This window comes from Erpetoichthys calabaricus, chromosome 2, assembly GCF_900747795.2.
Source record: "Erpetoichthys calabaricus chromosome 2, fErpCal1.3, whole genome shotgun sequence".
In the NCBI taxonomy this organism is placed as follows: domain Eukaryota; kingdom Metazoa; phylum Chordata; class Cladistia; order Polypteriformes; family Polypteridae; genus Erpetoichthys; species Erpetoichthys calabaricus.
Genome location: NC_041395.2, coordinates 133,994,981 through 134,007,548, shown reverse-complemented (window position 1 = coordinate 134,007,548; position 12,568 = coordinate 133,994,981). Strand labels below are relative to the sequence as shown.

Sequence of the window (12,568 nt, the reverse complement as noted above, 5' to 3'; positions counted from 1 at the left end):
GTCAAAGCACCACTGTAGTAATTTTTACAAACATAGCATGTAAAATGAAGTGACTCAACACTGCCTTTAAGTGACTAAAATAAAATCAATATGTGTACTTACCAAAGTATTTTGAAAACTTGCTTGCATTTAAAGTTGCACTCATTAAGATGATTTTCAAGTCATCTCGGAATTTCAGCAGATCTTTCACTATTGTTATTAGTACATCTGACTGAAGGTTCCTCTCATGAATTTCATCTAGTACAATATGACTGATGGAAGACAGGTGTCTGGTTGGGGAAGAAAAAAAATTACTGTTCACTCAATACTGCATTGCATTTTTGTACAAGACATGCATGTATGAAGTTTCTGAATTTAGTTTTTCCCAAACTAGGTTGGGGGGACACAGCAACAGGCAAAAGGCAGCCATTACATCTTGATGAGACATTGATTTACTAAAGTCTTTGAAATTTAGGAGCAAACTGAATTCTCAGGAATATGACCATTTAAAAACTGAAGTTCACTCTACATGAAGAAAAAGAACATAGACCATAGCGACAATAGTCTCAGAACTAACAAAGAATTTATCTAGTTTAATATTAAACAAGACAAAAAACATCCTGAACTGCATTACAGCAAGAGATAAAGGTGAAGTTAAAATTTGTTACATCATTCTACAGAATCACACAAACCAAGTGAAGCCACCAACTGTTCTGCACAAGGTTAATTTCTGTTTTTGAAACATCAACATCACACGTGAAGAGTTAATTTATTTCGTAAAACAATATAAATAATACAAAGCATCATACCACCTTCATAAGACATATAACATAGGTTTCTGTCTCAAATTACAGCCTTACTCAGGACATATCACAAACACAGAGGCATAACTTGTGCCTTTAAAACTGTGGCACACTGAGTAAAACAATGAACCAAGCAAAACTCGATATTCAACTATATTATTCTCTGAAAACATAAAACACTCATGTAGCCCCTAAGCAAAAAGAGCTTAGTAGCTCTCGTCTCCTATTGCATGGGTGACAGGGAGATCTACCAATAACTGTCCTAAATACTGGCTTCTGCCAAAAAAAACAAAACAAAAAAAACCCTGTGTTGCAGTATTCAAGTAGTATTTAAAAATAACACTCACTTTCTCATGCACATAAAACAGTGAAATGTCCACCTTAAACACATCCACCTTATAAACAAAAATATAAGATTGTGATTCATTATTCATCAATCATTCCATTCTTAAGTTTCAGTGCAATGAGAAGAAAAAGAATAGGTGTCCAGTGCAACAAAATACTCACAACTACATATGTAAAACCCAAACAATTCTAAAACAATAATACAGAGAACAACCGAGTGGTGTAATATATCAATTAAAATATCAGTGTTGTAATATATCAGTTAAAATATTATGATCAAGTGTTAAAAGTTGTGCTGAAGGTTAAGGACTAAAACAGATTAACCGAGAATGTATTTACTGCAATATCATTTCACAAATTCAGAAGTGTCACTTCAGTGCCATGGTAAGTTCTAAATCAGAGTGAGATTTTTCATTAATATTACGTGAGGTAAATAATGAATATTATAGAATTTAACTGAATGGTAACTACTTTTTCAATTAGTTTACCACAAAATGACAGATTGGAAATAATGGCAGCACTCTAAGTAAATTAGGAAAGATTTCCACTTCTATTCATTGATTAACAAAGGTCATCCAATGAAAAATCACTAAAAACTTGCTTGAAAAATCTGCTGGACATGTGTCATGAAGGTAACCAGAAGAAATTGGACATTAAATAATTTGAGTGTTGAGGGTCAGTAATGGTAAAGGTGCACTGATTACCTGTAGTATCCTTGAATGTGGGGAACAGCTGGATAAGGAACATTAGTTTTCATAAAGTTCTCTCTCATAAAAGTACCTCTTGTTATTGAAAAACAACTAATTCATCATATTTCTCATTTCACAGAACATCAAAGTAAATTAGAGAGGAATTAACTAATCTATCAATAATGCAAAAGCAAACCCTAGGATTGTATGACTGTCAATAAGACTAGGTAAATAAGACTTCTTTGTTTTCCTCATTGCACTATTAAGTGCATGCAAGTTTATCCTGTAGAAATCAACAGTAAAAATTAAACTTGGATAGTTTCTATTTCTCTTCCACTCTTCTACATTCTCTTTAGACAGAGCTTCCTGGGAAATCTGACCTTACTAGAGGGAGCCTTAGCTTTCAGTGGAGCAACAACATTGATACAACCTGAAAGTCAAATGTTAAAGTTCTTAATAAAACAGTCACATCCTAGTGTGGGGTTGCTGGGGGCGGTGAGGGGTAGGGAGGATTGGGGATGTGTGTTCACCATGCAATAGACTAGCATCCTATTCGGGGGTTTTTCCTGCCTTGTGCCCTATGCTAGCTGAGGTAGGCTCCAGCAGACCCTGTGATGCTGTATATGACTAGAAAATGACTGACTGACAAAACAATCAAAACTTGAATGAGACAATGGAAGGAAAAAAGCTATATTCTAAGTGAAAAGAACAGAAGTTGTCTAGTGAGATAGTGTTTAGACACTTTTTATACAGGGTGCCATGTTGAACTAAACACCACCAATGACTATCTGTTATTCACATTCCTTTAATGTCTAGTCCCTGTATAACATCCAAATCACACATATGGCCACATATTGTGAGTAGGAAAAGACACATATTGGTTCATATCAAGAGCCACATCCATATAGATGTTATTCTCTAGTCATGGAAATACTATCATAATTACTAAAACTAATAGAAACCAAACTCTCAACCTCATCAACAAAAGCGATACTGAGTCTTGTTAGGTGATAAAATAATCAACATCAAAATTATATTTATGATCCTTTAAGTGCAAACTAGTGATGCAAAGAAGTGAAAATTCTAGGCTCAAGCCAAGCTGAGTTTCAGAAAACATTGGGTCAAATAACAAATACTCACTTTTTCTCCCCCCATTTCTTTATATACTATTGCATAGGGCCTAAATTAAACCAATTTTAATTTTGATTTAAGCTTTTAAATGGAACTGAGTCATAAAACTGCAAGTTGATTAAAATTCCTTTTATTATTGACATCATCCTTTTCAAAGATAATATATTAAAAAACCTGAACTGAAAATAGATATATGAACAAATAAATAAATAAAATGAAATAGTATGATGACTTACAATATATAGGTCTATTAACCAATCTAAACTTTTCCTTCATATCAACAATAAAAAAAGCGGAAATGGAATTGTCAGTTGTCCAGTGATGATCAAAACCTAACATTAACTCCTCAAAATCCTTCATCTTCTCTTATAGCTCAGTAACAACTGACTCCAAAGTAGACTGTGAGGTCTTGTTATGTGATATTTTCAGCTATAGGCGAAGGTATGTGAAAAACAAGATGGAACAAGTTGGCTGCCAGCATTTGTATTTCTGCAAAGGTAAGATAAATCCCAATTTCTCTAAAGAAATTTCTATGTTCCCAGAATTGAGTTAAGTCTATGAAATGCATTTTATGTGTTATGCAGGGAGTAACAAGCCAAAAAAGTAAACCCAGGGTTGTACTTGGTGCCCCTGTTTATTGTGGGAACAGGACGAAAGAAAAACAACTGTACTGGAGAAAGCTCCAAAGTATCCAGGAGCAGAGAGAAATCATTTTAAGACTTTCAAACTGCTGTTCTGATGTGTTATTAGAATCTATGGGAACATCAATTCCTTTAGCAGAGAAATATACATGTCAGTTTCTCAGTAATTTTTCTCAGTAATAAAACAAACAGTGTCACCAGGAAAGTAAACAGCGTTAATGTCTTTTTTGTTTTTTCTCCCTCATATCGGTATTGGTATGGTTCATAAATACAGTAGAGTGGCATGTGTGGTGTTGCAGTGACTTTGTGTTGGTAAAGGTGAGGTAAAGAAAGTGATTTCATGAACTAAGTATGCTTCATCATTTGCTCATCAGTGTGATGAGAGACAGAAGTTGCAGGTAGAATGTATCACTATAAGCAAATATTAACAGAAGAGGTGGTTAGTGGAGCACATTCAGCCAGGGGTTCATTTCCAACAGCAGCAGTATCATAAATTTTGGCCTCCTGTAACAAAGGGTCTAGGTCTAACAGCACCTGATATCTGTTAAGTAATTCAATGTCATGGTTGTGCTGTTTTCTTCATTTTTTGTTTCTATCACTTCAAAATGACAGCCCACAGCTCTGAATCAGACATTTGAGCAACGAGCAATAACACAGAGTCGAATCGTTTTTCATCTCCTTATTTTTATATAAAACAGCAATTTTTGCCTAAGCTTACTCCCGTCAGAACAGATGATAGAAACAGAATTTAAAGTTGCCGGAGGCATTTTAATATATAGGAGTACAGGTAGGCAGTTTATCTTTTTCAAATAACATTTAAAAAAAAACAGATCAATAGTTATACTGATGTTATCTGCCTACAGGGTGATGGGAGTCAGGTTGGATAAGACACATATTTAACAGTTGACTTTATTTAAAAACTGTAGTATCAGTGCAAATTTTAATTCAAACAGAACAAATCAGTTCAATACCAACAACAGCCCATCACCCTGCAGAATATGCTGAAGTATAAGTTTCTTTTTTTCCATTTAGTACTGTGAATTTATTACTTAGAAAAACACTGCAGTTTTATATTTTAGCAAACAATTCATGTAAATGGTATCCAAACAATACTATCTTATTTTAATATAGTTTAAACAGCAAATAAAAGGCTACAAGTTGTAAATGTTAAAAAAAAAAGTTTTTCCTAACCCCACATTGTTTGTGGTGATGGGCAAAAAAAAAAAAAAAAAATCTGAATTTTATGTTTTCATGTAGAATGGAGACAAAAAAAATTATTGATATAATGGGCAAAAAATATCTTTTCTTGGGGCTGCGAAGACTATCTTGTAGTCAGTGAAAACTCCACATCTGTAAAGTGAGTTAAGACACTCTAATTGTTTTTTGCATGGGTTTACCAATACCAAAAAAAAAATACTAAAATGGAATACTTTTTCATTTTAATAGTCTGAATAATAAATGGAATTCTAAAAAATTACAAAAGTTCTCAGATTACAAATTATGTTCAAATATGAAATTATTTAAAATAAAAATGTAAAAATATCTAAGAAAATAAAACTTGCATGACACCCCATGTAAAAGATCTGCACGGGCATAGGGATGACTTGTACCTGGAAAATTTTAAGATGGTCTCTTTGACAAGAATCAAATAATGGTAGTAGTAGTAGATGTCACAAAGATGTCATCAATAGTTGTACTATAGTTGTACAATCTATACAAAACAATGAGTTACCAAAAAAACATGGAACTACACAAAAAATATTTTATGTAAATAGAGTATTACTTCAATGGAATAACTGCAAATGTACTGTAAAAACACCAAGTAATGTAAAGAACAAAAAAGAAGAAGAATTCAACATTTTTAAGTTCCCTATATATACCGTAGTTTAAAATGAGTATTCTTTCATACAGATTATGATGATGACATTTGATGACAATTTAAATAGTAATACACTACTTTTATTCATATCACCTGGATCTTGCTCCTTAATAAAGAATAGATGGATAAATAAATACTTACGGATCTGACTGGAGCCACTGTAAAATGATACCTGTTGTACAGTACAAGATTGAACCTTGTTTTCTTGGTAAACGGCTAAAAAAAAATATATATATAATTTTAGGAACAATGTTATGTAAAACCCTGCTGTTAAATCCAATGTGTCAGGAATAACATAGAATGACAATTTAGGCATAGCCCAGCTACTGTTACTTAACTGTTTATTGTTCACTAATATTTCTGTAAGGTTTACATGCACATTGAAACCTCTCTACAGAATAGAAAGCAAGAGGCACATATTATAAAACATTTTGTGTTATTGCAAGGCTAATAAATCAATATGTGAATTTTGAGTTGGGATGAAATTGAAACTGCTAAGAAGTGACTGCAAAAAGAAAAAGTGATTAGCAAATTATATACCCAAAAACAATGTGCCATTTTCTATTTTAAGCAGGAATCAACTGGCATGACAGAATATATAAACACAAGGGCTGAAATTAGTCCTGAAAAGCAGAAAGTTTGTTGTGCAAAATAAGGAACAAAATTATGACACTAGGGCAAACTGAAAGATAATAGCAAAATCAGAGTATTTAATTTTGTTTATATGTTTGTCTTACAAAATATCTTTTTACTACTGTCTTTATCTGGGACTATAAAACACTTTATAAAGCTTGTGGAAACTATAGCTGTAATTTGCTGCAAAAAATGTGCATCACGACACAACTACCACAGCTCATTTATAAGAAATTCAGATGGCACCTCCTGTATTTAGTGCAAAGAACATCTTGCTTTCAGAGATTTTTATTGATATTTTTCTCTACTAGGCTGTGTCCATTAAAAGACATAGTAAATCTGAGGCTATACAAAAGGCTAAACAAAACAATTTTAAAAAAAGAGACTAGGGTTAAATCCCAACCCAGTCATTCATTGTGTGGAATTTGCATGTCGCAGCATATGGGAGAATGTGCCATGTGAATGACTGAAACCCTGTCAAAAACCTTTAAATACACAAATACACACCAGAATCATAAACAATACCAATCGAGTCTGTCACTGATGTGGACCCTTGAATAATTATCCTGAATAGTGACCAGACATAGAGGCTCTTTGGTTTAGCAAAGTCAGTTCCTTGGTTTTGCTGAAGTTGCAGACAATTGTTTCCCCAGAAAGAAACAAAGTCCTCCATCTGACTACTACACCCTGTCTCATCCCCATCATTAATACATCCCATTACTGCAGAATCACCTGAGAATTTGTGCAAGTAACATGACCTGGGGCCTCATGTATAAAAGGTGCTTACATTCAGGAACCTGCATAAGCCATTTAATACTCAAAAATTTATATAACACAAACTTGGTGTGAAAATTGGCTTAATATGGCTACAGCAAGTTTCGACCATTTGTAATTCCTACACAGACTTTTTTGGGGTTGGCATTTTAGCAACTTCTGGCAGGAAGACAATGAAATGAACAGGAAAATTCTTTTCATTACACATTTCAGTGATGCATCAGTCACATTTTGATGATTTTAAATAAATTGTATCAGTTAACTGACAAGTTCTTTCAATACAGCCTTTGTCAATATTGGTAATAACAGTGAATGCATATGCTTAATGTGCTGTGCATTGCACAACATACAGCGCCTTGTAAAAGTATTCATCCCATCTCAGGGTTTGTCCTGTTCTGTCACATTATAAAGTATGCCCAAACATATGTGCATGGATCAAACTACTCTATACTAAGCCTGAAGCATTGGTTTGCATTAACATTATTTCAGACTACTAGAAACTAGAATGTGGTACTCGACAAGGATGCCCGCTATCACCAGTGCTCTTTGCAATTGCCACTGAAACATTGGCTATTTACTTTCGAAATGCATCAGAGATAAAGGGGTTTTTCAGAGGAGGACTTGAACAGCAAATATCATTGTATGCAGACGATATGGTACTGTACAGTATATATCTAACCTACACAATTTCATGCTAGCAGTCCAAAAAGTACTAGCAGATTTGCAAAAGGTATCTGGAGCCAAAAATCAATTTGAATAAAATTGTGCTTTTTCTAGTGAGCTCTCTAACACGCAATATTAGACTGGACACCTTCCCATTTATTTTAGCAGATCAGTTTAAATATCTAGGGTTTAATATCACAAGTAAACATAAAGCTGTTTTTCAACAAAATTTTGCTGTCTGCATGGTAAAAGTTAAACAGGTCCACAATAGCAGGGAGAACCTTTTTTCTTTTTCCATATGCATTAACAAACCTTTTTTTAAGAATTTAGACTAAATCATAACATTTATTTTGAATCTGAAAACATCCACGCATCCAAAGAGCAACTCTACAGTGACCTAAACCAGAAGGGGTCATGGAACTACTTAACTTTCAATTTTATTACTGCCCATCAAATATACAGGCCATATAGATATGGACACTGACACAAATTGATGAACATACACAAGCCTGGTCTGCAACAGAATTAACATCTTGCAGTACTTCTCTATATTCCCTGCTCTGTGATCCAGTAAATACAAACTATTGTCAATACACTAATAATCCAATTGCCCACCATTCACTTAGAATATGGAACCAATGTAACAAGCACTTCAAAGCACATGACAACCACTTTTTTCCAACTTCTCAAATATACACAGTATTTAATGTTTGAAAAATGTCTGGGATTAAAACATTTACAGATTTAAATATAGATAATGTTGCCTCCTACGAGCAAATTTAAGTTCTCATCAACAAATTTTCTCCACTACTTTCAAGCTAGAAACTTTGTAAAACTGAACCTGCCTAATTTTCCTCAACTTCTACTCATTTCTATTCCAGAAGAAATACTGATCAGTCTTGAAGATTCAGATAGCATCTCTACAATTTACAAAAACATTTTAAAGTCCCTTCCTTTCAAAGATCTCAGAGTGCAATGGGAAAGGATCTTTCACTTAATATTTCAAAAAAAGAAGTGGGAGACAGCCTTACACAGAATACACTATAGCTCCATATATGCAAAGCACTCGTCCTACTTAAAATCTTCCACTGAGCACATTTATCTCATTATCCAAAATGTTTTCAGGGCAAGATTCAACCTGTGAATGTTGCAATTCAGCTCCAGCTTCACTGTGCCACATATTTTGGGCATGCAACAAATTAAGATCACTTTGGACAAAAATCTTTAAATGCCTGTCAGACAGCCTTGGTGTCACAATCACTCCTAACCCATTAACAGCTGTGTTTGGTGAACTCCCAGACGGGCTTAAAGTGGAGAAGGACAAACAAACTGTAATTGCCTTTACCTCACTACTAGCATGTAGGCTTATCTTGCTCAACTGGAAGAATCCCACCACACCACTTTTAAGTCAGTGGGTAACTGAAGTCCTGTACTATTTGAAATTGGAAAAAAAATCAAATTTTCACTTAGATGATCTGTTCAAAACTTTTAAAATATGGCAGAAGCTAATCAATAAAATTTCAGAATACACTTCTATATTGGGGAAACTGATACTCTTCTTTCCTTGCTGCTTTTAAAGATTTACTTTATTGGTTATCTCTCCTGTCTTTCTTTTGAGTGGGGATTGAATTTTGGTTTAAGTTTGACTTGATTGTACGGAATGTTATTTGCTTTTAATTAAAATCAATAAAAAAGATTTACATTAATACAAAAATCATATAAAAGGCCACTTGGTTTCGCATAGTTACTTCATTTGTAAACATATAGTTATAAGGCCTTTTGGAGTTCAATGGGAAGTCAAAAAAGTTAAACCAAGAAATTTTGTTCGAAGCTTCTTAAAATTTTAGCTCGGAAAATGCCTTAACAAAGTATGCACAGGGTTCTAACTGTTATCCATAGCCTTAACCTTAATATATTGACTCACCACTGAAGGCGGATCTGATATCCACAGCTATTCCCATCTCCACATGACTCTGCTCTTTCTGCTGCTACTCTTTCTGCAACCTAAGAAGAAAAATATTAATAACCTGTTGACAAAGAAAATGTGGGTTTTTATAGTTCTAATATCATGTAGGTCATTTCTAAATAGAAATGACTATTCGGTTTAAATACATTTTTATTTTTATTTTGATTTAAAATGATCTAATCTTACAAAAGAAAAAATTACTATTAACCGAATTATTTTGAAAATATAACTTTTAATCAAAATGTTAACTAGCAATAAAAATTCTGATAAGATGGCAGCATACCAATATCCACAGTAAGACTGATTCAGAAACGTATCATTGCAACAAATAATATTAATAAATATTAAAACTTAATTTCAAGAAAGACTTACGGAAATAGCACTTATTCTGCGTGGCTGTGTGCAAACTATTCTGCATAATGATCCCATATTTCTTTCAATGTAGTCATCAAGAATAAATTGAGTAACTTGTGTTGTCTTCCCACACCCAGTCTCTCCACTAATTACCACAACTTGATTGTTCTTAACCAACTGAACAATTTCCTATAAGAAAAGCAAATTAAACAAATTACAGCCATCATTAAACTAGGCAAGGTTTCTGAGAGTGTATACAATGATCCAAATTACAAGCTTCAAACTAGTTGTATGAGTTACTGTATAACTTATAAATTCTGAATATAGTTTAAGTTATATTGACATATTTAAGGTTAAAATTATGACAATAAAAAATAAAAATTATTACATTAAAAATTACAAACAAAACATAAAATAGATTACATATTGTCAAGTATTTGTATGCTTTTGAAAATTACATAATGGGAGGTACATTTTCTTCTCCTTCTGGCTACTTCGGTTAGGTGTTGCCTCAGTGTATCATGTTTCCATAACTTCCAGCTATCTGGTAACTCTTCATTGCCACATAGTGCCTGTCTTACCTCCTTTCTGAACTCCAACTTACAGTTTTTCTTTTTTGATTTCCACCATTTGATCCTTGGCTCTGCCCTCACTCTCCTCCTCTTCTTCTTGATCTCCAAAGTCATCCTACTGACCACCATTGCATGCTACCTAACTACTCTTTGCCCTGCCCCCACTTTGCAGTCTTCAAACTCCTTTAGACTGACCCTCCTGCTTAGGATAAAATCCATCTGTGTGTATCTTCCTCCACTCTTGTACATCAGCCTGTATTCCTCCTTCTTCTTAAATATGTACTCACCACAGCTATGACCATCCTTTTCGCAAAAACCACTACCATCTGGCCTTTATTCCTCTTCTTGACACCATACCTACCCATCACCTCCTCATTCCCACTGTTCCCTAAGTGGACAACAATACATAATGGGAGTTGCATAGAGTAGGTAATTCTAAACAGGATGGGCATCAAGGAGTCCTGGTTTGCATGTGAATATCCTGCAATTGACACGTACTGCCTCCCATCTCAATGCTCCTTTTCAGGAAAAGCAGATTTATAAACAGAAGACTTCAGGCATACTGTTTACCAACTGCCAGTTTAGCACTGTGCAGCAACCAGTGAATTACACAAGTTGATAGTACAGATATTTAGTAATTCTGCACATCAACAATTGCCAAGACAAAACTTACACAAGATCATAGCATCATACTTGACAATACCTAGATGCAAATAAGTGACAATGTGGAAACCTCTTGCTAATATGTTTGTACGTTTTTCGGGAATGGGTAAGTATATATGGGAAAATGTTAACCTATATATCAGACATTAACACAGAAGAGTAAATTAAAAAACATGCCTGAAAACTAATGCTTCAATTTAAAATACTAAAATAGTGGTCAGAATATGGCCGTTTTATTTTAAGAAAGTATATATTTTAATATAATGAACTGACATTGTACTATATTGTTAGATTTAAGATAACATATTGCCCACTCTTGCTAAATCTCTTGTTAAAAATCTACCACATATGAACTGCTGATCTTAAAGCAACTGCTATTATGAAAGCAAATGATATTCATAAGGATGAATTTAATCTTAGAGATCAAATACTGTACCAAACAGAAGCAATTTAACATTGTTAGATTAAATAAAACTATACATTTACACAAAAGTAGGAACCCAAAGCACCCACCACTCTTAACAGTACTCAGATGCACTTAGATGACTATAGAGAAACCTTTTGTTAATTTGATTGTGCAGTTTCAGGAATGGGCAAGGGTATATGGGATAATTATAACCTACATATCAGACTTAAAAATAAAAGACTACAATCAAAAACTTGTCGTAAAATTGATACTACAATTAAAAGCAAGGTGTGTGTCTCCCTTCAATTCAGTACTACCCTTTAAGGATGCACTTTACTGATTGAAACTATAAAAAAAACATTTTCAATCCCTTTCTTATATCTTTTTTGATAATGCTTATCTGAAGTTCATAATTTCACTAATAAGGACATTTAAGTAAACTACATACTTTGACTATTATTTCAGTGTAACATTCTTTGTATCTTATTTTTTGAATATCTAGTTCAGGGGTCTGCAACCTCCACTATTAAAAGAGCCATTTTGCCCCCTCTTCCTCCAAAGAAAAATAGCCTGGAGCCGCAAAACACAACACAGCTTATAAACTTAAAAGTTTTAATCTTTTTTTAGATTTTACATGTTACAACCACGGAATACAACAAACAGAAGTGCAGTGTGCATGTGTAGGCCTACTTTGAAATAAATTAAACTGAACTATGCAGGCCTATTTGAGTCCTTCCTATACCTGTGTAAAATTAAAATAAAAACTAGCCCACTTTAATATAAATAAAACATTTAGCTGTAGCTTAGCAGTTTTAAAAAAGTAAACATAAAATTCCATTTCAGTGTGCTCTCATCCTCTTCAGGTTTCCCTCTCAGCCAGCAATCAACTGAAGCACCTGAACATACAAAAAAACCTACATCAGCTCAGGGTCTGAAATGAATGTGTTTTTTTTTTCTGAAAAATAATAGCCTATTAAATGCTATTGTTCTTACCTGTTTAATGTGACTTCTGTTTCTGAAGTTCGCTGCAGATCATCTCTATGTCGGGGCTGTACGATGTGACTTTGACC

At 33.7% G+C, this 12,568-nt stretch overlaps 1 protein-coding gene across 2 annotated transcripts in view; it reads right to left on the bottom strand.

Moving 5' to 3' along the window:
- dhx36 (DEAH (Asp-Glu-Ala-His) box polypeptide 36) overlaps positions 1-12,568 on the bottom strand; it is a 95,331-nt gene that overhangs the window by 69,228 nt on the left and 13,535 nt on the right. For both annotated transcript variants that reach the window (XM_051923923.1, XM_051923922.1), the window contains exons 5-8: positions 9,876-10,046; positions 9,462-9,541; positions 5,609-5,683; positions 103-269 (exon numbers count right to left, since the gene is read on the bottom strand). In XM_051923923.1, the coding sequence (XP_051779883.1) occupies positions 103-269; positions 5,609-5,683; positions 9,462-9,541; positions 9,876-10,046 (493 nt within the window). The remainder of the gene's footprint in view (positions 1-102; positions 270-5,608; positions 5,684-9,461; positions 9,542-9,875; positions 10,047-12,568) is intronic.